The 20,767-nt window shown below is 38.5% G+C and overlaps 4 protein-coding genes across 7 annotated transcripts; 2 read left to right on the top strand and 2 right to left on the bottom strand.

The window, feature by feature from the left end:
• Positions 1 to 1,961: 1,961 nt before the first annotated feature.
• On the bottom strand, positions 1,962 to 3,872 carry LOC117621909 (receptor-like protein 19). Its single transcript, XM_034352438.1, has one exon. It carries the CDS (start codon positions 3,870 to 3,872, stop codon positions 1,962 to 1,964), a length of 1,911 nt encoding a protein of 636 aa, XP_034208329.1.
• Positions 3,873 to 11,503: 7,631 nt separating this feature from the next.
• On the top strand, positions 11,504 to 13,642 carry LOC117620905 (pentatricopeptide repeat-containing protein At4g26680, mitochondrial). 2 transcript variants are annotated; one of them, XM_034351153.1, is made up of 2 exons: positions 11,504 to 11,674; positions 11,812 to 13,642. In XM_034351153.1, the coding sequence occupies exon 2, from the start codon at positions 11,896 to 11,898 to the stop codon at positions 13,495 to 13,497; it is 1,602 nt and encodes a 533-aa protein (XP_034207044.1). In that variant the 5' UTR covers positions 11,504 to 11,674; positions 11,812 to 11,895; the 3' UTR covers positions 13,498 to 13,642. The 2 variants fall into 2 exon arrangements, with proteins under 2 accessions (XP_034207044.1, XP_034207043.1); XM_034351152.1 differs by having other exon boundaries at positions 11,796 to 13,642.
• Positions 13,643 to 13,812: 170 nt separating this feature from the next.
• On the bottom strand, positions 13,813 to 16,408 carry LOC117620906 (exosome complex component RRP42-like). Its single transcript, XM_034351154.1, has 8 exons — positions 16,218 to 16,408; positions 15,666 to 15,793; positions 15,457 to 15,513; positions 15,222 to 15,314; positions 14,877 to 14,955; positions 14,602 to 14,726; positions 14,318 to 14,461; positions 13,813 to 14,230 (listed from the first exon to the last, which is right to left on the bottom strand). The coding sequence occupies exons 2-8, from the start codon at positions 15,789 to 15,791 to the stop codon at positions 13,991 to 13,993; spliced, it is 864 nt and encodes a 287-aa protein (XP_034207045.1). The 5' UTR covers positions 15,792 to 15,793; positions 16,218 to 16,408; the 3' UTR covers positions 13,813 to 13,990.
• Positions 16,409 to 16,446: 38 nt separating this feature from the next.
• On the top strand, positions 16,447 to 20,718 carry LOC117620904 (transcriptional adapter ADA2a-like). Of its 3 annotated transcripts, none has more exons than XM_034351150.1 (12): positions 16,447 to 16,767; positions 16,894 to 17,143; positions 17,711 to 17,776; positions 17,893 to 18,018; positions 18,129 to 18,204; positions 18,563 to 18,623; positions 18,726 to 18,781; positions 18,890 to 18,979; positions 19,096 to 19,318; positions 19,586 to 19,796; positions 20,023 to 20,295; positions 20,378 to 20,718. In XM_034351150.1, the coding sequence occupies exons 1-12, from the start codon at positions 16,715 to 16,717 to the stop codon at positions 20,567 to 20,569; spliced, it is 1,677 nt and encodes a 558-aa protein (XP_034207041.1). In that variant the 5' UTR covers positions 16,447 to 16,714; the 3' UTR covers positions 20,570 to 20,718. The 3 variants fall into 3 exon arrangements, with proteins under 3 accessions (XP_034207041.1, XP_034207038.1, XP_034207042.1); XM_034351147.1 differs by having other exon boundaries at positions 16,891 to 17,143; XM_034351151.1 differs by lacking the exon at positions 16,447 to 16,767 and having other exon boundaries at positions 17,002 to 17,143; positions 17,742 to 17,776.
• Positions 20,719 to 20,767: the final 49 nt, after the last annotated feature.

Here is a 20,767-nt window from a genome sequence, read left to right as displayed (position 1 = left end):
TGGTTTACATGTGAAAAAAGTTAGGAGATCTTTATTCTCGCTAGTCAGGAATTTCTTGACTTTTTATACGAAAACAGGTCCAACGGGGGGCTACGAAAGCCGTAGTAACATATTTGTCTTCAGTCAATTACATTTTTCTGTGTTAATATAAACCACCAAATTTCCACGAAATCCTTTCTTACATTTCCATCCGCAAGTAGGTATGTCAGTAAATTTTACATTTCCTCAATCTAATTATGCATTTCCTCGGGGTATTTTCTTCTTTCTTCTCTACGAAACAGTTGCAAAATGAAAATGTAGAGATGGGGTTTCTGAAGGAATGGTTAAAGATACAAGGTACATACATTATGTTGTCGAATCAGTATACGTTTTGGCCCTATCGAAATCTACTTAACTTTGGGGAATGTTGGATGTGCTGCCTACTATAGTTATTTGTTTCGGCCAATCCTGAATTAGAAAATATATGTAACTAGTGACGGAATACCTTTTCGACTAGAATTTACTGACAAATTTGATGGTATCTATGTGATGAAAAGAATAACTACGATTCATAGACTTGCATTATNTTTTCAAATGGGAAAAACAAGACGTCATGTTGCCCATATGCTAAACCCAACCATTTCTAATGTACAAATAATAACGATTATTTGACCAAAAGAGGGAAAAAAGAAGAAGATTCATATTAGTCAAAAACAAGGAAAGTCACGTGGCGAGTCAGTGCCTGGTTTCAAAGGCAAGCGCGCTCACCACATGAAGTCAAGCTATTAAAGGCCAGTCTAGCTTTTGCCCCATGAAAGGCTTCGAGCATTGTCGTCAAGTAATCTAACTGACTGGTGAAAGTGAGCTCTTGAGAAGGACCATAAAAGTCTTGCAAAGCCAGCTCTTACTTAAACCTTTCAGAGATCGCTTTTTTTGGTTGTCCTGTGCAGAATCATTTCATTAAGGTTTGCGTGGAACAGCATCAGCCTGCATCGCCGTGAATGTCACAACTTGGAGTCAAGTCAATCGTCTGCATTGATAATTCAAGGAGTAGGTTTTCTTTCATGTGTGTCGCTCTGCATTGTTCCAGTCAGACTCGTGCCATTGATGTCTGCATATCGTTTATTGAAAGATGTGGATTCCCTTCCTTCCTTGGGAATTATGGCAGATACACCACTAGCTAACTCAGACTTTATGCAATATCCAACCCCAAACAAAGACTTGGAAAACAAACAATGAAAATTACAGCCAGAGTTGACATAGTAGCCTAACTGCTCTCTTAGCTACAAGTGAACCACTGTGGAATCTATGGCTTCACCTGTTTGGGAAATTTAGCCACAAATGCTTGTAGGTTTTCTTTGTGGCCTTGTTCTTGCCATGGGATATATTGAGGGTTTGTTGGTCATTCAAAAGTTTTCATGGGGCATTTATGGAAGGGAATTTCCTAATTCATCTTACAAAGTGATTACAAGATACAGCCAAAAATCTTCTGGTGGTAAACAAGTAAATCAAGGCAGCAATGCAAGTAAAATTTTGGGTTCAACATTTTTAAAATCATGTGTCTTTCTTAACAAGAATCAAGAGAAGAACAGAGAAGGCAGAGAAGAACCTCAAGAGAGTTGGCAAATCACCTACTAGAAGTTGATAGTAGCAACATATACTGGCTGCAAAGCAAGCATTAAGCATCCAAATATTACAAACATTGTTGTACAAATTCATTAAGAACAACAATACAGGAAATCAAAGAAACTAAGCAAACAGGAAACATGAAATGTGGTTCGTAGCTAGTCGAAAACGTACAGAAACATATTACAAACATTGTTGTACAAATTCATACAAGCAACTTACAGCACCACAAATTAATACAAGCAAATTACACCACCACCCTTATTGTAATAAAACAGAATGCACCAGAGCCCATACAAGAATTCAAACAAACAACAGCAGCAGCTTCAAGATAAACATGGATTTAAAATAAGTACTTAGTTTCTGTGTCCTCTCCTCCCCCGTGTGCCTCTTGGCTGCCTCTTCCTGCTAAATTTCTCTAAAAACCATTCATGATTCTTGCTTGTCCAAAAGTTCCCCGCAACCACTCCAACTATTAGACCACTAACAACTCCTGGCAGAACCACATACCAATCTAGTGCAATTTGAAACCCGGAATCTTCATCTTCTTCAAAGATTGATGGTGGTGGCGATATTGAGCTATCACATTTCTTTGACAATGGCTTTCCACACAGACCTGAGTTTCCTTGGTATGAATCTTCTAGGAATGTACCAAATTGTTGGCCAAGTGGTATAGGCCCCCAAAGATGGTTATGGGAGACATTGAAATATGCAAGGAAATTGAGTTGTGCCAAATTACCGGGGATCCTTCCTGAGAGCTGATTCTGGGAGAGATCCAACGATTCAAGAGCAGTCAAGTTCCCTAAAGATGAGGGGATCTGACCAGTGAGAGCGTTGTTGGAAAGGTTAAGCGAGTGAAGGGCTCTTAGATTCCCAATGATACCTGCTGGAATCTCTCCTTCAAATCTATTACTTGAGAAATCTATCAACCTAAGCTGATAAGGGGTCGCATCATATTTCAACTCAACACCTTTTGCAGTAGTCGTGATCGAGTATGGAACATCATAAGAGTCTGCATATGTATTTGACCTCTTTGACGTCGGAGAGACTCGAAAATAAATTTGGTGATTCTCATCGTCAACAAATTTCATGGAATTCCAGTTGTCTAAGTAGTTGGAGGGCAACTTACCTGAAAAACCATTGTTAGATAAATCAATGATGCACAACTTTGGGAACTCATGGTTTGTTGCAGGCTTCCCAATCATGCCATGAAAACCATTGGACCTCAAACTGAGATACTGTAGAGCTGGAAGTGCCCCTAACCAAGATGGAAAGATGTCACTCAGCTGATTGTTTCCAAGGCTAAGAAACTCTAAATGAGTGCAATTGGCCATTGATCTTGGCACCTTCCCCTGTAATTGATTGTAACTTAAATCAACCATTTTCAAACTATTTTTGCCTGGACATATTTGAGGAATACTGCCGTGAAAAGAATTGTGGTGCAGGTCCAATATTTCCAGAGAGCTGGAGTTCCCCAAACACTTTGGAAGCATGCCACTCAGGCTGTTGTTGGACAAGTCAAGAGCTTGTAAATTATTCAAGTTGCAGAAGGAGCGCGAAATATCTCCACTATAATTATTGTCTCTGACAACATAGTTTCTGATTGATTGCGGTGGAATTGGCAATGATCCGTGTAACATATTGGACTGGAGATCCACAAAATCTAGATTCTGCCATGGGAGAATGATTGGATTTTGGTCAAACCCTGTTAAGAAGTTATGAGCGAGGTGGAGAGTGAACAATGTTTCTCTAGTTGCGTTCCACACCCATTTTGGTATTCGCCCATGGATGCTGTTGTTACGAAGGTCTAGGAACGACAATTCGTATTGATTTTTTAAAAATTCTGGAAACTTTGTTAAGTTGCACGAAATCAACTCCAGAACTTCAAGCTGTGGAAAAGTAGCACCCAAATTGGGTTTGCTCTGCAGAGATAACTTGTTGTCTGATAATCGAAGGACCTTCAACTTTTTGAGCTTGGAAAACTGATCAAACTCAACAAACCCACTCAAGTTACTAGAGGAAAGGTCAAGATATTCAAGATTTTTGAGCTGAAAGAGTGACCCAGGAATTTCTCCTTGAAAATTGTTACCCATGAGGCTTAGAGCACTTAACCGGGTCAGGTTAGCCACAAAAGATAGGAATTCTCCTTTTATGCGGGTATTCTCAAGGCCCAAAGTGTAGAGCTTGGTTAGCTTTCCAACCCATGACCAAGAATCAGTAACTTGGCATGTGGAAAAATTATTTGGAAAGCCTTCAAATGAAGACATGTCTAGGATTTTCGTCCCCCTAAAAAAAAAAGACATGTCTAGGTGACTGAGTTGGGTAAGGTTTCCCAGGGAAGATGGAACAAGGGGGGAAAATTGACAGTAGGCGATCTCCAACACACTTAAGGCATGAAGGTTTCCGAGGGAGCCAGGAAGTTGGCCAGAGAAATTCGTGTGGGCAACACCCAATTTCTTGAAGAAATTACTCCTGTTAAAGATGGGAAAATAGCCTGTTAGCTCTGGGTTAGAACTCACATGAAGAACCTCTAAGTTTGGTATAGGTGGAAAATACCTACTGGGAATTCCCCATTCAACACACAGTCGTCAAGTTGGAGAGATGTGAGAGAAGATGCATTGACCAAGATATCAGGCACAGTAGAGAAAATACCTACCTCACTAAGATGAAGTTGTTTTATGTTGGTCAAGTTTTGAACCAGGCTTCTCATGTATCCCTTGGTCAGTTTCAAAGGGATAATATCAGGATCAAGTTTCAGAGAATTGTAAGACAGATCAAGGGTAGACAGCTTCGATAGCATTGAAATTTCTGATGGAATTTGGCCATAAAACAAGGAATCTGAAAGGTTGAGATATGTTAGACTCGAAAGATCTTGACCGAACCTTGATGGTATTTCAGAGAAATTGAAGTGATTATCTGAGAGGTCAAGCCTCTGCAGATGAACAAGGCGGAAGAGACTGTTGCTGGAATTGATAGAACCGTAAAGACAGCTGCTTCTGAGGTCAAGGCCAACAACATGGCCAGAGTCCTCATCACACTCTACACCATCCCATGAACAACAATTACTCCGATTCTGATCTCCTTCTAGCGTCCAAAATGCAACCTTCGGATAAGCAAGAGGATATGCAGAAACAGACTTGCTAATTGCAAAGCTTTCCTTGAACTGCAGCAAGGCTGAGCACTCATCAACCTGGCCAAGTGCCTGAGTCTGTACAAGTAAAAAACAGTGAGTGGCATTGAGTAATGGCAAAAGAAAACAACGTACAGAAATAAACTTTGACGGCCACGATTCCATTCCCATATCACAGCTATGTTTTCTGATTATGGAAATGCTTATGGCTCTTACGTAGTTAAGGATCTCGACATCCACCTCCTTTTATAGGCACAGCTCATGCAAAATAATCAAGGAAAATGGGGATGCTTGATGAGCGGTGATGAAGCCAAATCAATCACTCTAAGACTCGAAGTCAAGTCGTCTGCAAAATTATCTTGCTGGAAACAATGTTTCACAGTCAGAGCCTTTTGCATATAACATCGATCTCTTTCTCCAGCTAATCATTACCACAAACATTGCTGTCTATAATTATTAAAAGTAGTGGCATTTCCCTCCTCCATTATCTTTTATTTCCATTTTATTTTTTTAGGTTAGTGAAAAAAATCTTGTGGTGACTTGGTCTGAGTCATGTCAGTTCGGCCTTTTTGTTTGAAATACGTCCAGTGGTGGTTCTACATGGAGGGCGGTCACATTTTCCATCCAAACAAAGTACATATCTTTATCCCAACCCAAAAAATAATTACAGTAATAAAAGAAACGTTATAACCGCCCAATTCATCTGTCCTATTCTCTATCTTTTGGCATCAACTTTTCTGCATTTGAGGATAAGGTTAATTACATCCCTTGACTAATGTAACTTTTTATATTTATTAATAAAATTTACTTGTGCAGTTGAGTTTAGTAAGTAAGTTTTGCCTAATTATTTTTAAAATCATGAATCCACCACTAAATTTGCCTCATGTTCTACATTTTTTTCGAGGCTAAATGAGTGGTTTATTATTTGGGCATATCAATTGTTTTAGAAATTTAGTTCTTTTGGGTTCTGTGAGTTTGGCTTTGGATCATGTATTTTTAAGAATTTTTTCTATTAAGAGGGGCGATAACATATTAAACTCACACACATTATATGGATGTTAGAACTCAAATCCAAAACCTTTCTTAAAGAGAGCATTTGCTCTAAACCACTTTAATAGCAGGTCCTTTGCTTGATCATGCTTAATTTTAGTGATGTAGTCTATGCGACTCTTATTACTATTTAATAGTACAAGCTATAGTTTCACACACACACACAAATATGATGGCACGGGGATTCGAACCTGAAGTCTCAGGTCTGCAAATTAAGACCTTTTTTCACTAAGTGAGACCCTATTGACGACTTTTATTACTTTTATTTCTTTTATTTTTTTGTTTTGCTGGTTTTGTAGTCTTTTATAGTTTGGTGTTTTTATTGTCTTGTAAGGTTTGGTGGCTTCTTTTGTTAGTTGTTTCTATTATTGAAATTTATCAAAATTTGTTATTTGACATAGTAGTTTTTTTGAAAATTTTAATAAATGGATGTAACCAAAAACAATTTTTTTTATTTTATTTTTTGGATGACACGGGGGAAAAAAGACCCCAAACAAAACCTACACAACAGGAACAAAACGGGATCTAGAGAGCCCCAATCCTATCCATAACCAAAGCTGCTTCAGCCCAAAGAGGCATAGAGTCAAACCAACACACGCCTAAGTCCAGATTATAGCTAGCATTAGCCAAACAGTCAGCCAAGCAGTTCTGCTCACGATAAACATGCTGAAGATCACAATCACAGATCAGCTTTATAAAATCCCAGCAACTAGCTAACAGACCAGCAAGAAGGTGGCCACCAAAAGTATCAGGACTCTTCATGAGATGCACAACAAGAGCTGAATTCATATCAATCACAAGATTAGAGATCCCACGAGCTACATGTCACACCCCGGACCGGCTCCGCCGTAGCAGGATATTGTCCGCTTTGGGCCTGGCTACATTCTCACCAGCGCTCACGGTTTTGTTTCTGGGAGCTCACGAAGCAACTTCCCAGGGTGGTCACCCATCCTGGGATTGCTCCAGCCTCCAACTCACTTAACTTTGGAGTTCCTACGAACCCAAAGCCAGTGAGCTCCCAAAAGGCCTCCCTCTATATTGATGCGAGGTGTGCCATATAAGGCACATCACCCCCTCTCCGTTTGGTCGATGTGGGATCTCACAATCCACCCCCTTAAGGGATCCGACGTCCTCGTCGCCACACTCGCACCACACGGCAGAGTGGCTCTGATACCAAACTGTCACACCCCGGACCGGCTCCGCCGTAGCAGGATATTGTCCACTTTGGGCCTGGCTACATTCTCACCAGCCCGCACGGTTTTGTTTCTGGGAGCTCACGAAGCAACTTCCTAGGGTGGTCACCCATCCTGGGATTGCTCCAGCCTCCAACTCGCTTAACTTCGGAGTTCCTACGAACCCGAAGCCAGTGAGCTCCCAAAAGGCCTCCTACTATTTTGATGCGAGGTGTGCCATATAAGGCACATCACCCCCTCTCCGTTTGGTCGATGTGGGATCTCACACTACAGCAAGCTGCAAACCAAAAAACAGCCCCCATAGCTCAGCTTCCAAAATCTGACCAGTCCCCAAATTCACATAAAAAAACCACCAACCCAATCTCCCATGGAATCATGGATAACACCCCCAGCACCAATTGCCCCAGACCAAGGCTTACAAGTACCATCCACGTTTAATTTAAAAGCTCCAATCCCAGGATGCACCCAAGCAAGCTCCACCTAAATTTTAGTAGAATTGGCCATAACACAATTGATAGAATGAAGCCAATCATTCACAGCAAATTGAATAATCTTCTGAAGACAATTAGGCAACTCCTTCTGCTCAGCAAAAATCATATGGTTCCTCCACTTCCAGATAAACCAGCAAGTAAAAACAAACACAGTGTGCCACGAGATGTCAGCCCCCCAAAAAGCCTTAGCACCAAGATTACCTACAAGCCAAGGCATAACATCAGCATGAGAAAGGGCAGAAACTTTTCTTGGCAAGCCAACAACCCTCCAAACCTCTACCAAAAACAATTTAATACATGGATGAAGCATGACTTTTCTGTTAAATCATTAAAGACTTAAATGTCAAAATGGTTCATGTGTTTTACCTCATTGTAATCCATGTGTTATTAATTTGGCCAATTTAGTACATGTGTTTGTATATATTAACAAATGTGATCTTTTCCGTCAAAATTTTGTTAAAAACTGAAAAATAATATTTAAAATTAATTTTAAAAAAATTGTAATTAATTATAAAATATCCAAATTCAATATAAAAATGAAATTAATTAAAAAAAAATTACCTCCCCCAATTTCACGCTCATACCTCAACCACCTCCTAAACCCATAGCCACTCTCACTACACCCACTTCAACCCAAAAAGTACACATTGTGAGCTGATGATTGAGAAGAAAGATGATTGCAGCAAGAAAATACGATTGACTCAATAACTTTCTTTGCGACAGAATGTAAGAACATGACTTTTAATAATTAAGTTTTTATTATTATTTGAATTTGAATATTTATAATCAATTTAAATATATTTTTTCTTCCATTTCAACAAAATTTTGAGAAAAGGACCACATTTGCTAAAATATACAAACATAGGGACTAAATTGGCCAAATTAGTAACACGGTGACTAAATTGGCTGATGAGATATAACACAGGGACCATTTCGACATTTAAGTCATCATTAAAATGATCTTATTTTTTTGGTATTATGATGATAGAAAATAATAATTAAGGGAAAAAAAATGACACTTTGGACCATATTAATTTTACTTATCTATATATATATATAACACTAAGTAGAGAATCTATATATCTATATATATAAAGCAAAAGGCAGAGAATGGTGAAACATTCAAAATACCAGAAAATGTCATTGGTTAATGCAAACATTAAGAATTAAAATTATTAATTAAATGAGGATAATATGATAAATTCACATTAAAAATATTAAAATTAAAAGAAAAATCAAATAATGGATCCTATTTTTATGGAACACAACTACCCATTATCTTTTTTAATTCTAAAAATGAAATAAAAAAGAAAAAAGAAAACCAATTGGCACATGCTAAGGGGCTATTATATATATAAAACAAAGGCAGAGAATGGTGAAACATTCAAAATACCAGAAAATGCACTTGGTTAATCAAAACATTAAGAATTAAAATTATTAATTAAATGAGGGTAATATTGTAATAACCCAAAACAAAAATTCTTATTTACTTAGTAATTTATTTTGAGAAAAGACAATTTTGCCCTCAGAATATTTTATTAAAGAAAAGGTGACTTTTTGATCGAGAAGGATTTGACAATTCCACTTACGCCATCGCGTAGAGCACGGTGAAATGAGTTCATAGACATGTAGTGGGCCCGAATCGGAGTTGTAACGAGAGAGTTATGGTCAAAAGAGTCTCAGTGGCAAAATCGTAAATTTTTCGAAGTTGGTTTTTATAAAAACCAGCTTTCTCTCTCTCTCTCTCTCTCTCTCTCTCTCTCTCTCTCTCCCGCGACCTCTTCGCCCCTCCTCCTTCTTCACCTTGTAACTTCGGCCACCGACCACGGTTGTGGACGGGGCCGGTACCAAAACGACCGGGACGACGTCCTCTTCCTACCCCAGCCACCTCCCGCCGCCAGCCGCCGCCGATTCGCCGGAATTTGGAGAAGAAGCGGCCGACGTCGTCCAAACTTCAAAGCTGCCGATCTCCCTCCTCCGGCCACCATTTTCGTCGACCCAGACACCCGGGACCAGGCAAACCCGCAGGAGGGACCTTCAGGAGGTCTAACCAGCTCGGACCAGGAGTGAGTGGACTTTTCTTTTATGAATGATTTCATGCAAATGAGTTTCATTATTTGATCTTGAATAAGTTTTATTGATTGTGAATTTTTCCTAGCATGTTTTGTGAAGCCAAATATCTTTATTTTTGTACTGCTTAGTTAAATATGCTAAAGAGTTATAGAAAGCAGAGTTTGAGATTTATATCAGATAAAATGGCAGCATAGTTCCAGATTTAGCAACAATTCAGTTATTTATCTGATTTTTCGGAAACCTTATATTTTCTTATGACAGCAGAGATTCAGTTATACAGCAGATCTTTCAGAAATATTATTATATACTATATTTTCTCAGAAGTTTTATATTTTTTTAAACCACCGTGGGTACCCAGTACAAAAACAGTTTGTTTTCAGTATATGTTGCCTTCAGTTATGGCGATGTCTACGGACATCCAGTTTACCCTCAGTTTTGTCAGTGCACTTGACATTTGCCTCACGAGTATCGAGGGCGCCCGGACCGTGAGTGCCAGAATTTTGCGGCTTGGTTTGACTTTGTGTCACCGAGACCTGCCAGGATTGCGGCGACTTTGTGTCACCGAGACCTGCCAGGATTGAGGATCAGGCTGACTACGGTCCCCTGAATCCTGCCAGTTTGCGGCTCGGGTTGACTTTGTGTCACCGAGACCTGCCAGGGGAATTGACGGAATTAAAGGGGTACACCCGAGTGGTAGTTTTAAATTGATTGCAGTGCTTTTATGCAATGTTTGAGTACATTGCTTTTATGCAAGTTTGATTACAGTGTTTTTATGCAAGTTTTGATTTCAATGCTTTCATGCAAGTTTTATTGATCTTGAATATGATTGTATATTTATATAAATATATAAATACCTTGATTTCAGCATGTGAATGCCGTGAGTTTAGTATGCTTCAAATGCAGAGTACATATTCAGTTTTACTTAACTATTTTTACAACGGGGGTTAGTATATTCTTAAGATATTTTATGAACCTTTATTTTTGTCCACTCACATTTTCAAATGTTTTGCGCCCCCAGGCTGTAGCGTGCACAGGAAATCCACCACCCGACCATCTTGCCTTCCGTGCCTTCTTGTTACAAAAGTTTAGTTTTGAAAAAGGATTAACTCATCTGTAAACTATTATAATTGCTCTGATATTTGCCCTAGATTGAGAACTGGACTGTGAATTGTATCTTAAGTATGCTAGCAGTTGGTTGTGTAGATATTGTTGCTCGTTTTGACATGTGTAAATTTTGGAATTGAGCAAATTACAGGGGAGACTCTGCCGAATTTTCGGCAGGAGTCAAGGTCAAAATACAGTTCGAAGGGCAAATAGGTCAATTGTGCCCGACATTCGGCAAGTGTCGGACACGCACATGGTCCGACTCGAATTCCAAAGCGGAATTTGGTTCGGGTCCTGTCAAATATGGTAAATTCTCATTTTTTCATATTAAAAAAATTAAAATTAAAAGAAAAAAAATCATATAATGAATCCTATTTTTATGAAACCCAACTACCCATTATTATTTTTAAATTCTAAAATAAATTTAATTTTTTTTTTTTAAAAGCCTCTCGCTGGCGCTGAAGCGCTTGCGGAGAGGCTAATAATAAAATATTTAAAAACCCAAAAAATATCCTTGATTAACCAAAATGGTAAAAGACTACAAATTAATATAATATGGGTAAAATGTTAAAACCCTATAAAATATAAAATAAATTCCACCTAAGTAATTATATGGAGGAAGTTAGTCCCCACTTCATACACATTCCTCTTCCTCTTTTTACTTCCCACTTCACTCCACTCCACCCACATTCTTTTCCATTTTTTTATTTATATTTTGAATATCTATATATTTGCATATGAAAAATATATAAATGTATATAATTTTTTTTTTTAAAAAGACCAATTGGCACACGCTAGTTATAATATAACTCGAGCATTGTAGAGTCACCAAACACCACGCTATTTCAGTTCAGAATCAGATTATACTCGTTCAAGTTGTATCTTTTGATAAATAAATAAATAAATAAAAGTTGCAACGCCCAACTTTCAATGTCGCTGCTGCTTCTTCTGCTCCATCGCCAATGCCTCGGTGAAGCTGACTCAGAAGAACTCATTTTCCACCATTTTCATCCTCTGCCTCAATTAAGGTTAGTGGCTCATGCCCGTTTCTCCAGTTCCATGCTCTTCGTTCCCAATGATTTCATCGAAGACCCAGCTACACTTAATTTCAGTTTTCTGATTCGAAGACCCAGCTACACTTAATTTCAGTTTTCTGAATCTGTAGGTCAAAACTTGATATCAACCCTCGAATTGATCCAAGAATTTCATTTCTGAAAACCCAGTTCTATACGTGGTACAGTAGGAAAGTATGAACAAATTCCCATTTCGTCAGTTTTCTAGTTTGCCCAATTCAATTGCAAAAGAACCCACCTTTACAAGCCCCACAACTTGTGGGAAATTTGGAAAAAGGAATTGGAATCCACTTCCTATTCCCCACAGAACAATTCCTGAACCCAAAGGGCAGGACCTTGATTTTGTGAATGTTGCAAACAGCCATCTAATTCACTCTGACTGGGCTAAGCTCAATTCCTTGTCCAATGGTCTAACTGCTTTCAGAGTGAAACATATACTGCTAAAGATTAAGCAGGACTATGTTCTTTCCCTTGAGTTTTTCAATTGGGTTGCAGCTCAAAACCCCACTTCACTTACCCTTGAAACATACTCCATGATTCTCCACATTCTCACCAAATACAGGAAGTTCAAGTCTGCAGAGTCTATTTTGAGAAAGGTTTTTGTCTCGGGTTCGATAGATTTGCCTTCCAAGTTGTTTGAAGCAATATTGTATTCGTACCGCTTGTCTGATTCTTCTCCTCGTGTTTTCGATTCTCTTTTCAAGACTTTTGCGCATATGAAGAAATTTAGGAATGCCACACACATATTTTGTCAGATGAAGGATTATGGGTTCTTCCCAACAGTAGAGTCTTGCAATGCATATCTGAGCTCGTTGCTTGATTTACATAGAGCTGATATTGCTTTGGTATTCTATAGAGAAATGCAGCGTTGTAGGATTTCACCGAATGTTTATACTCTTAATATGGTTATATCTGCTTATTGTAAATTGGGAAAATTAGAGAACGCTGTTGAGGTCCTTGAGAAGATGGACAGCATGGGTTTTAGTCCTACAGTTGTATCATATAACACGCTGATTGCAGGACACTGTGATAAGGGTCTTCTGAGTTCGGCTTTGAAGTTCAAAAACTTGATGGCGAAGAATGGATTGCACTCGAGTGTGGTTACTTTTAACTCACTTATTGATGGGTTTTGCAAAGAAGGAAAACTAAAGGAAGCAAACAGAATTTTTAGTGAGATGAAAGCCATGAATGTTGCTCCGGATACTGTAACTTACAATACTTTGATAAAAGGGTACAGCCAAGAAGGTAATAGCGAGATGGGCAATAGGCTTTTTGAGGAGATGTCAAGGAATCAAGTAAATGCTACTATCGTGACTTATAATGCATTGATATTGGGACTCTGCAAGGAGGGTAAAACAAAGAAAGCTGCACATCTGGTTAAAGAACTTGATAGAAAGCGCTTTATCCCAAATGCCTCAACCTTTTCTGCCCTCATTGAGGGGCAGTGTGTGAGAAAGAACTCGGATCATGCCTTCAAGTTATGTAAAAGCATGATAAGGAGTGGTTATCATCCCGATGAGCATACTTTTAACATGCTGATATCTAGCTTCTGCAATAACAGGGATTTTGATGGAGCAGTTGAAGTCTTGAAAGAAATGTTTGATAGATCTTTTGCTCTTGATTCAAGCATCTTATCTGATTTATGTCAAGGACTATGCAGATGCGGGAACGAGAAAATGGTAAAATTGTTATGCAGTGAGATGGAAGCTAGACGCCTCATCCCTCAAGGTTTTGACATGGCAAAAATTCTCTCCCCTGTAGTAGTGGAAGAATACTGAACATTCGGAAATAACATATAAAAGGTGTACATTGTTTTCCTTGTACCTTTCAAAGAGAACGTTCTACGGTGTTTTGGATGCGGATTATTACTTGAGTTGTAAGAGGCCTTTGTTCATTGGTTTAATTTAACTCCTTTTCTCTTGAGCCATGCACTTGAACGTGTTCCAGATAAGTTCATGTAAACAATTCTCTGTGTCTTTGTTTTAAACAAGCCTTAAACATGGTTCCATACGAGACATAACTGTGGTAGATTGTAAGTTTAATTGAAGAATTAATTGGTGCATCAATGAAAAATAATGTCTGCAATAGAGACCTGAACTGCAAAAGCTTCCATACTATGCTGATGCTAATTTTGGTTAAAAGGTGTCATATGCATACAACAAATCAAACGGTCTCATCAGCTTTATGTAAAGTTATCAGCATTACAATTTTCATATACCTAGGACCTGCTCAAAACCCACCTACTTAAATATATCAGAGGTTATAATTATGTCACGACTCCTCTTCGCCAGCTTCAGCAGCAGCTATGTGAGAATCCAAAGTGTTTATCAGCTGCTCACTTACTGTTTTTGCCACAGATATCATGTCAAGAATGATGCTTGGATCTAGGCCGGCACCGCCCCGTTTGGTCAACCCACAAATGTGGCCTTGCCTATTGATGGAAATAGAAACAGCCGAGCTCATTTGTGATTCCTCTTCTGAAGTGGCATCTACAATATAGTGCCGACCTACCTGAGAAACAGATGGGCAGCAATCAATACAAGACAATAAACATTTGCAGTTTGCTGAAGGACAGAAGAGATGGTTAACTCATGTCACCTTTGTTAATGTAACTATGACAGGGACCCTAGATGTGTCAAATTGCAGAAATTCCTCATCGCTTACGTCAACCTCTGGTTGCTCATCGCCTGATGCACCGGCTGCAACATTTACTTTTGGGATACCTGTATTACTTAAAGCAGCCTTTGGGAACATCAGTTTCTTTAAAAGATAAGTAATTTCTTTTCCAAACTTTATCCACAGCCAGAAATATGCTCTGTTGTCCTTATTTACAGAACAGAAATAAACTGAGCATATCAAAACAGATAAGAAATATCAAGTACCTTTATAGCAGCACCTAGGGCATCTAGCAGATTCCCATCTGAACTAACAACAAGGCCGTCGACGTAAAGATCCCAACAGATCTTTCCTTCCACAACTACCAGAGAGGAGAGATCAATTCCAGCACCTGGAACAGACAAAGACACCTATATTATCAACTTTACAGTTATATGGAAATGCCTGTACAAAGAAGAAATATTTATTGCCAAAAGAGATCATACATCAATGGTACAACAAATTTACTATGTTTATCTCACTGTTCAATAAGAATACAGACCAGATCCACTTTTACCACCCAAGAGACAACATTGAAGAGCAACTGAGAGTTCTGCTGACAGCTCCTCACCCCCTCTACCCTGTAGAAATGCAACAAAACAACAGCTTTACAAGAAGCGTAAACACATAGGTTCCTACTATCCATTGCAATGTACACCAACAGGAAAAGTTCAGATTGCCTAATAGGATTACAAATAGACAACCATAGCGCCCTCGTATTTTATCAGAGCATGAATTCCACTAAATCAAAAATTGTACTTCGTAGAGGATCTTGCAGAAACCAAGATGTAAGCCTCAATTGACAAAGTAAAAAAATGAGAAGGAAGCGGATAATAAAAGTGTTAACCTCAAACATTGGTGCAGCAGTGGGACTGCAATCAACATTTACAACGACCTTTCCTTTGTCAGGTTGCAACGCATTCGGCCTTCCAAGTTCAGCCTGAACTCATTCAAATTTACGATAAAATATTATATTCAGAACAGCAGGGGCTATTTAAATAATTAGACAAACAAATGACGTAAATTTAGTCATAACATTCTAAAATCACTAGTACGAGCTTCAGGCCAAGACTAAATGATACCTTCACACTGGCAATGACATCTGTGGCACCCATCCTGACCCTTGCCGAACCATTTGCCTGCATGGACGCCATCAAGAACGGAGATTATAACAAAGTAAGTAAAATTTTCACGTCACACAGGAAATTCTATAATTCAAAATTCAAACCCTTTAGGCCAAAAAAAAAAAAAAAAACTTCCTTTCAAAAAAAACACATGACATAATATTAACCTGAGAAATGACTCCAGTTTCAACATAGATGGGTCGAGTCGTCAATCTTTTTCGGCCATCAGAACGAAGATCCTGAGCAATGCCACCCTGTATAAAATGCTTTTCTCCTATGGATAGTCCCACCATTTCTGAACATGTGATATGAAAAATGATTTATGATATAATTAACTTCATAGAAATCAAGATGCAACAGAAATAAAACAAAAAACGAAAAAAAAAAAAAGATATAGCAGAAAACCATTACGATTAAAAACAAAAGGCAGTCATCCTGAATGCCTCACATGTCAAAGAGAAATTCTACATTCTACAGTGTGCTAAATGAAGGTGAACAAACAATTAGGTCTAAGTAAAGGCAGTCACTTTGAATGCTCAAATATCAATAAATAGCAAAAAGAACTGTCTGACCAGATGGGTTCAACCAAGCAACCGGCTCTATCACTTCACAAACACAATTATCTAAAACTTTTGTGCCCTACCAATTCCATCTATGCAAAACTTTGCCAACTTTGCCAACTTTCCAATGAACACAAACAAGCAAAGAGGAATAATTACCGAGCAGAGACGATGCTCACGAAGCCCTAAAGAGTGAGAGAAGGCTGTGGCGGCGGCGGCGTTGCTGAGGCTGAGAGGGATGTGGAGGGAAAGACTGTTAGGGACTTAGGGTTAGAGATTTCCAAAATCAAATTACGGCAATTTGACACCTGCAAGCGACTTAGCGGGAACGCCTGCCTTCACTGCTCGTTCTTCCTCAAAAGAACGAGTTTTTAATCGTACGGAACCTACACCATGGTTTATTCTGTGGAAAGCACTCCCTAAGCGACACGTGTACCGCACTATATCGGACGGAAGAAACACGTTCTACGTATTCCTTTTATGAACCGTCGGATGAAAACCCAATTACGTGGCGCACGTACATCACTGGAGAGGAAATGAAACACGCACCCAGTTCAACCACCACATCATCAATTGGCCCAAACCGAAAATTCCCAATCTTCACCCGTAAAAATTAGGGTTTCTCATTTGCTTCGTTTCTTCGTGAAATTCAATCGATGGGTCGGTCCCGAGCAGCTCCGCATCCCGCTGTAGACAATCACAACCAGAGGTTAGTCAATTTTCCTATCACTTCGCTTCAAATTTTTAAGCTTTATCAGACAATAATTAAGTCGTAAAAATTTCTCAATTTCGGTCACAAAAAACTGTTAGTTCCTTTTTGGGTAATTTTCAGTAGGGGCAAAAGAAAGAGAACAGCTTCAGGTGCAGAGCCAGCAGAGAACAGTAGCACAGCTCAGAAAGCTGTAGCCCAAGAAACTAGCGAACCCAAAGGGGCTTTCTACCACTGCAATTATTGCAACAAAGATATATCTGGGAAAACTCGCATAAAGTGTGTGGTGTGCCCAGATTTTGACCTTTGCATTGAGTGCTTCTCCGTTGGAGCTGAACTTACACCTCACAAATGCAATCATCCGTACAGGGTTATGGTGAGTACCGTTGTATTTATATCAAAAGTTACTGTTTTGATATGTTTCTGCTCTGTGAATGTTAAACGTTTCTAGTGAAGTGATCGTAGACTAATAGAAATTGTTGCAGGGATGGTTGCTTGAAGAAATTTTTATTTTTATTTTAGCTTTAGATATTCTGTTAATATCCAGAACAGAATTTAGAATTTGGAAATGGATAGTGGCAAGATTAGGACGACCTTTGAGTAAAATGCATTAAAAGGCAAAAGATTGAATTGGTTTTCTGACCCGAATGAAGCTCTAAATACTGCATGCAGATAAGAATTTTTTCCTTGCAAGCAACAGAACCCATTTGAATTCACCTCAATTCTGTGTCTAAACAGCTATGAGTAATTATTTTTATTTGTTTAGAAAGTATTTTTACGAGCTTGTTCATTCATTTAATTATATATGAGATTTTCCTCCTAAAGTAAATTTTTATTCTGCTTCCTATATGAAATCACATCGAAGATTATGAGATGCTTTTGAATATGACATGGACTATTAAACGTGCATGTATTATTTGAGGAATTTTGTTTTTTAAAACAGGACAATTTGTCTTTTCCACTTTTATGTCCAGACTGGAATGCAGATGAAGAGATGCTATTGCTTGAGGTATTAAACTTGCTGATTTCTTTTTATAATGCTTCTGATCAATCTGTGTCTTTTTCTTTTTGTCAAACTGATAAACCTGTGTCTAATATCTCTTGTTCTTTGACCATACTTTTTAGGGTATTGAAATGTATGGATTTGGGAACTGGACCGAAGTTTCTGAACATGTTGGAACAAAAAGCAGACAACATTGTATTGACCATTTTAAAGCTATATATATGAACTCTCCGCGCTTTCCTCTACCAGTAAGACCAGTTTTCTTATTAATGTATCCACACACATGTGACATACACACATAAACATCATATAGGAAAAACCAGAATTTTCTCTAATAATTTTCATAATATCCACCTAGGACATGTCTCATGTTATGGGAAAGAGCAGAGAGGAGCTTCTTGCCTTGGCTAAGGGCTCGGGTGAAATCAAGAAAGGTTAGTTTGCAATGATTGTATTATTAGATGAGCATGAAAAGCAACTTTGTTTATGGTGATCTTGCATTGCAAGCAACTATATGCTTTGTCGTATCACTTATGATTTATGATGCCCCAACAGTTTAGATCAAACCATTCAGTAGGTGTGATGAGACTTGCTCAATGTTCGTAGATTGCTCTGTGTATCTGTTTTTCGTAGAGACTGATAATCCTTTAAATGAGGCAGTTCATTTTTCTTCTTTGAAGTCGCTTGTGATGATGGTCACTTTCATACTGTCATTATAGACATATACTTTATTTTCATTTTGTGGATTTAAAATGTCCATCTCAATCTGTTCTTTTTTTTTTTCCTTTGTAGAAGTTCCCATGCTTGTGGAGATTACGTTGAAAGAGGTGTCCCCCTTTTCCACAGGAGTCAAGTATGGCTATTTTATTATATGTTGTATCTACTATTGGTTCAAGTTCTTGTTGCACATTTTCTTTTTTTAAATTGTCTCTCTTTCTTTTTTGTGCTTGATCAGGTGTGAAGAATCGAAAAAGAATCCAGCTTGTCAATCTTCATCCCACTCAACTGCTGGTATAACAATCAACCCTGTTGAGGCTTTTTGGTTCTTGAGCAATTTCATTTATCATGTGTTTTTGTTTATGCATGAATGGAGAGACCTAATTTTGTGTTTTGCATTAGATGATGCCTCGGGTCTGGTCCTAGGTGCTGTGAAGAAGGCATCCAACAAAGCGCAGATTAAGGATGAGACTAAAGTCTATAAAGTGGAAGGTATGCTGGATTATATCTTACGCTACTATTATTGTATAGATAATGCATAAAAAAAAAAAATTTATGTCATGTATTGATTTAAAGAGATGTTCATTTCTATGTTACATTGTCAACAGAATCTCAAGTTGATCGGAGCGTCGGAGGGAAAAAACTAAGGAGTTTAGGGGACGAGGGACCTTCTATAACAGAATTTAGTGGCTATAATTTCAAGAGACAAGAGTTTGAAATTGAATATGATAACGATGCTGAGCAGATACTGGCAGATATGGAATTTAAAGATTCTGACACTAATGCTGACCGGGAATTGAAACTACGAGTTCTACACGTCTACTCAAAGAGGTACTTATAAGGTTACTTTGGTAGATTCAAGGTCGATGGATACATTTTCTAATTCACAAAAGTTTTTGAAACGGAAGAGGTTAAAGTATACCAAGATAAAGTGATTATTTTCGTTAGGTTCAAAGGAATTTCCTTAACCTATTCCTTCACATCTCATGCATACTTTCATATAAGTAATATCCTCACTATAAAAATGAGTTAGACTTGCTGTCCAATTTTCCCTTTTTCCCCTTGATATACTCAAATAATATGTGGGAATTTGGGCAGGCTTGATGAGAGGAAACGTAGGAAGGATTTCATACTTGAAAGAAATCTGCTGTACCCTGACCCTTTTGAGAAGAACCTCTCACCTGAAGAGAGAGAAATATATCAACGCTTCAAGGTTTTCATGCGGTTCCACTCAAATGAAGAGCACAAGGAATTGCTCAAGAGTATCATTGAGGAACAACAGATTGTCAAAAGAATACTAGATCTTCAGGTCTGATGCGTGTGCCTCACACTTGTATTTTTGTTACCTCATTTCCCTCTATATATACTATGACTGTTGGTTGATCTAGTTCGGTAAGTAATGGTATCACATGAATTTACATCGTTCTAAGTGAAAAGCACCATGGCTTCCCACAGTTAACATGACTTATGCTGCTCAAAATAATAAGCATCATATTGTATGGCTTCTGCTTATGTTCTTTGCATTCATTATGCAGGAGGCTAGAACAGCTGGCTGTAGGACAGCTGCTGAAGCAAGCAGATACCTTGAGGAGAAGAGAAAGAAGGGAAATGAAGAAAGTAACCTGAGGATCAAAGAAAGCTCTCAGGCTGGTAAAGGCTTGCAGATCAGTCCTCGGGGAGCTTTTAAGGGATCCACAGGTCTGCATCCTGTTAGCAAGGACTCATTTTCAACTACGCAAGCCATTTCCAGCTCCTTGGACTATTGGGACATAACTGGCCTAGTCGGGGCCGATTTACTCTCAGAAACCGTAAGAAAGCCAATCTCAGAGTCTAATGCTTTAGCGTAGAAAGCGAATTCTGTTTGTTGAAATGTTTGTCTAATACATGCAGGAACAAAGACTTTGCAGTGAGATGAGAATCCTACCATCACATTATCTAAACATGCTGCAGATCATCTCCACTGAGATTGAGAATGGCAATGTTAAGAAGAAATCTGATGCCCATAGTCTGTTCAAGGTTGAACCATCCAAAGTTGATAGGGTTTACGATATGCTTGTGAAAAAGGGAATGGCGCAAGAATAGTTATGTACAGTTGTGTTACTTAGAGGCAAAGAATCCCATTTTGGTTGTGTTACTTAAAGGCAAAGAATCCCATTTTGTTCAATTATCTTGGCAAGAAGCCCAGGCTGTTCTAATAACCAAAGATTAATGAAATACCTATTTATACAACACTCATAAACAAAAACAAAGATCGCTGCAATTGGTTATGTTGATTTGGCC

Source organism: Prunus dulcis, chromosome 3 (genome assembly GCF_902201215.1).
Source record: "Prunus dulcis chromosome 3, ALMONDv2, whole genome shotgun sequence".
Taxonomy (NCBI): Eukaryota; Viridiplantae; Streptophyta; class Magnoliopsida; order Rosales; family Rosaceae; genus Prunus; species Prunus dulcis.
Note: the sequence above shows the minus strand (reverse complement) of the source record. Positions and strands in the feature narration are given on the sequence as shown.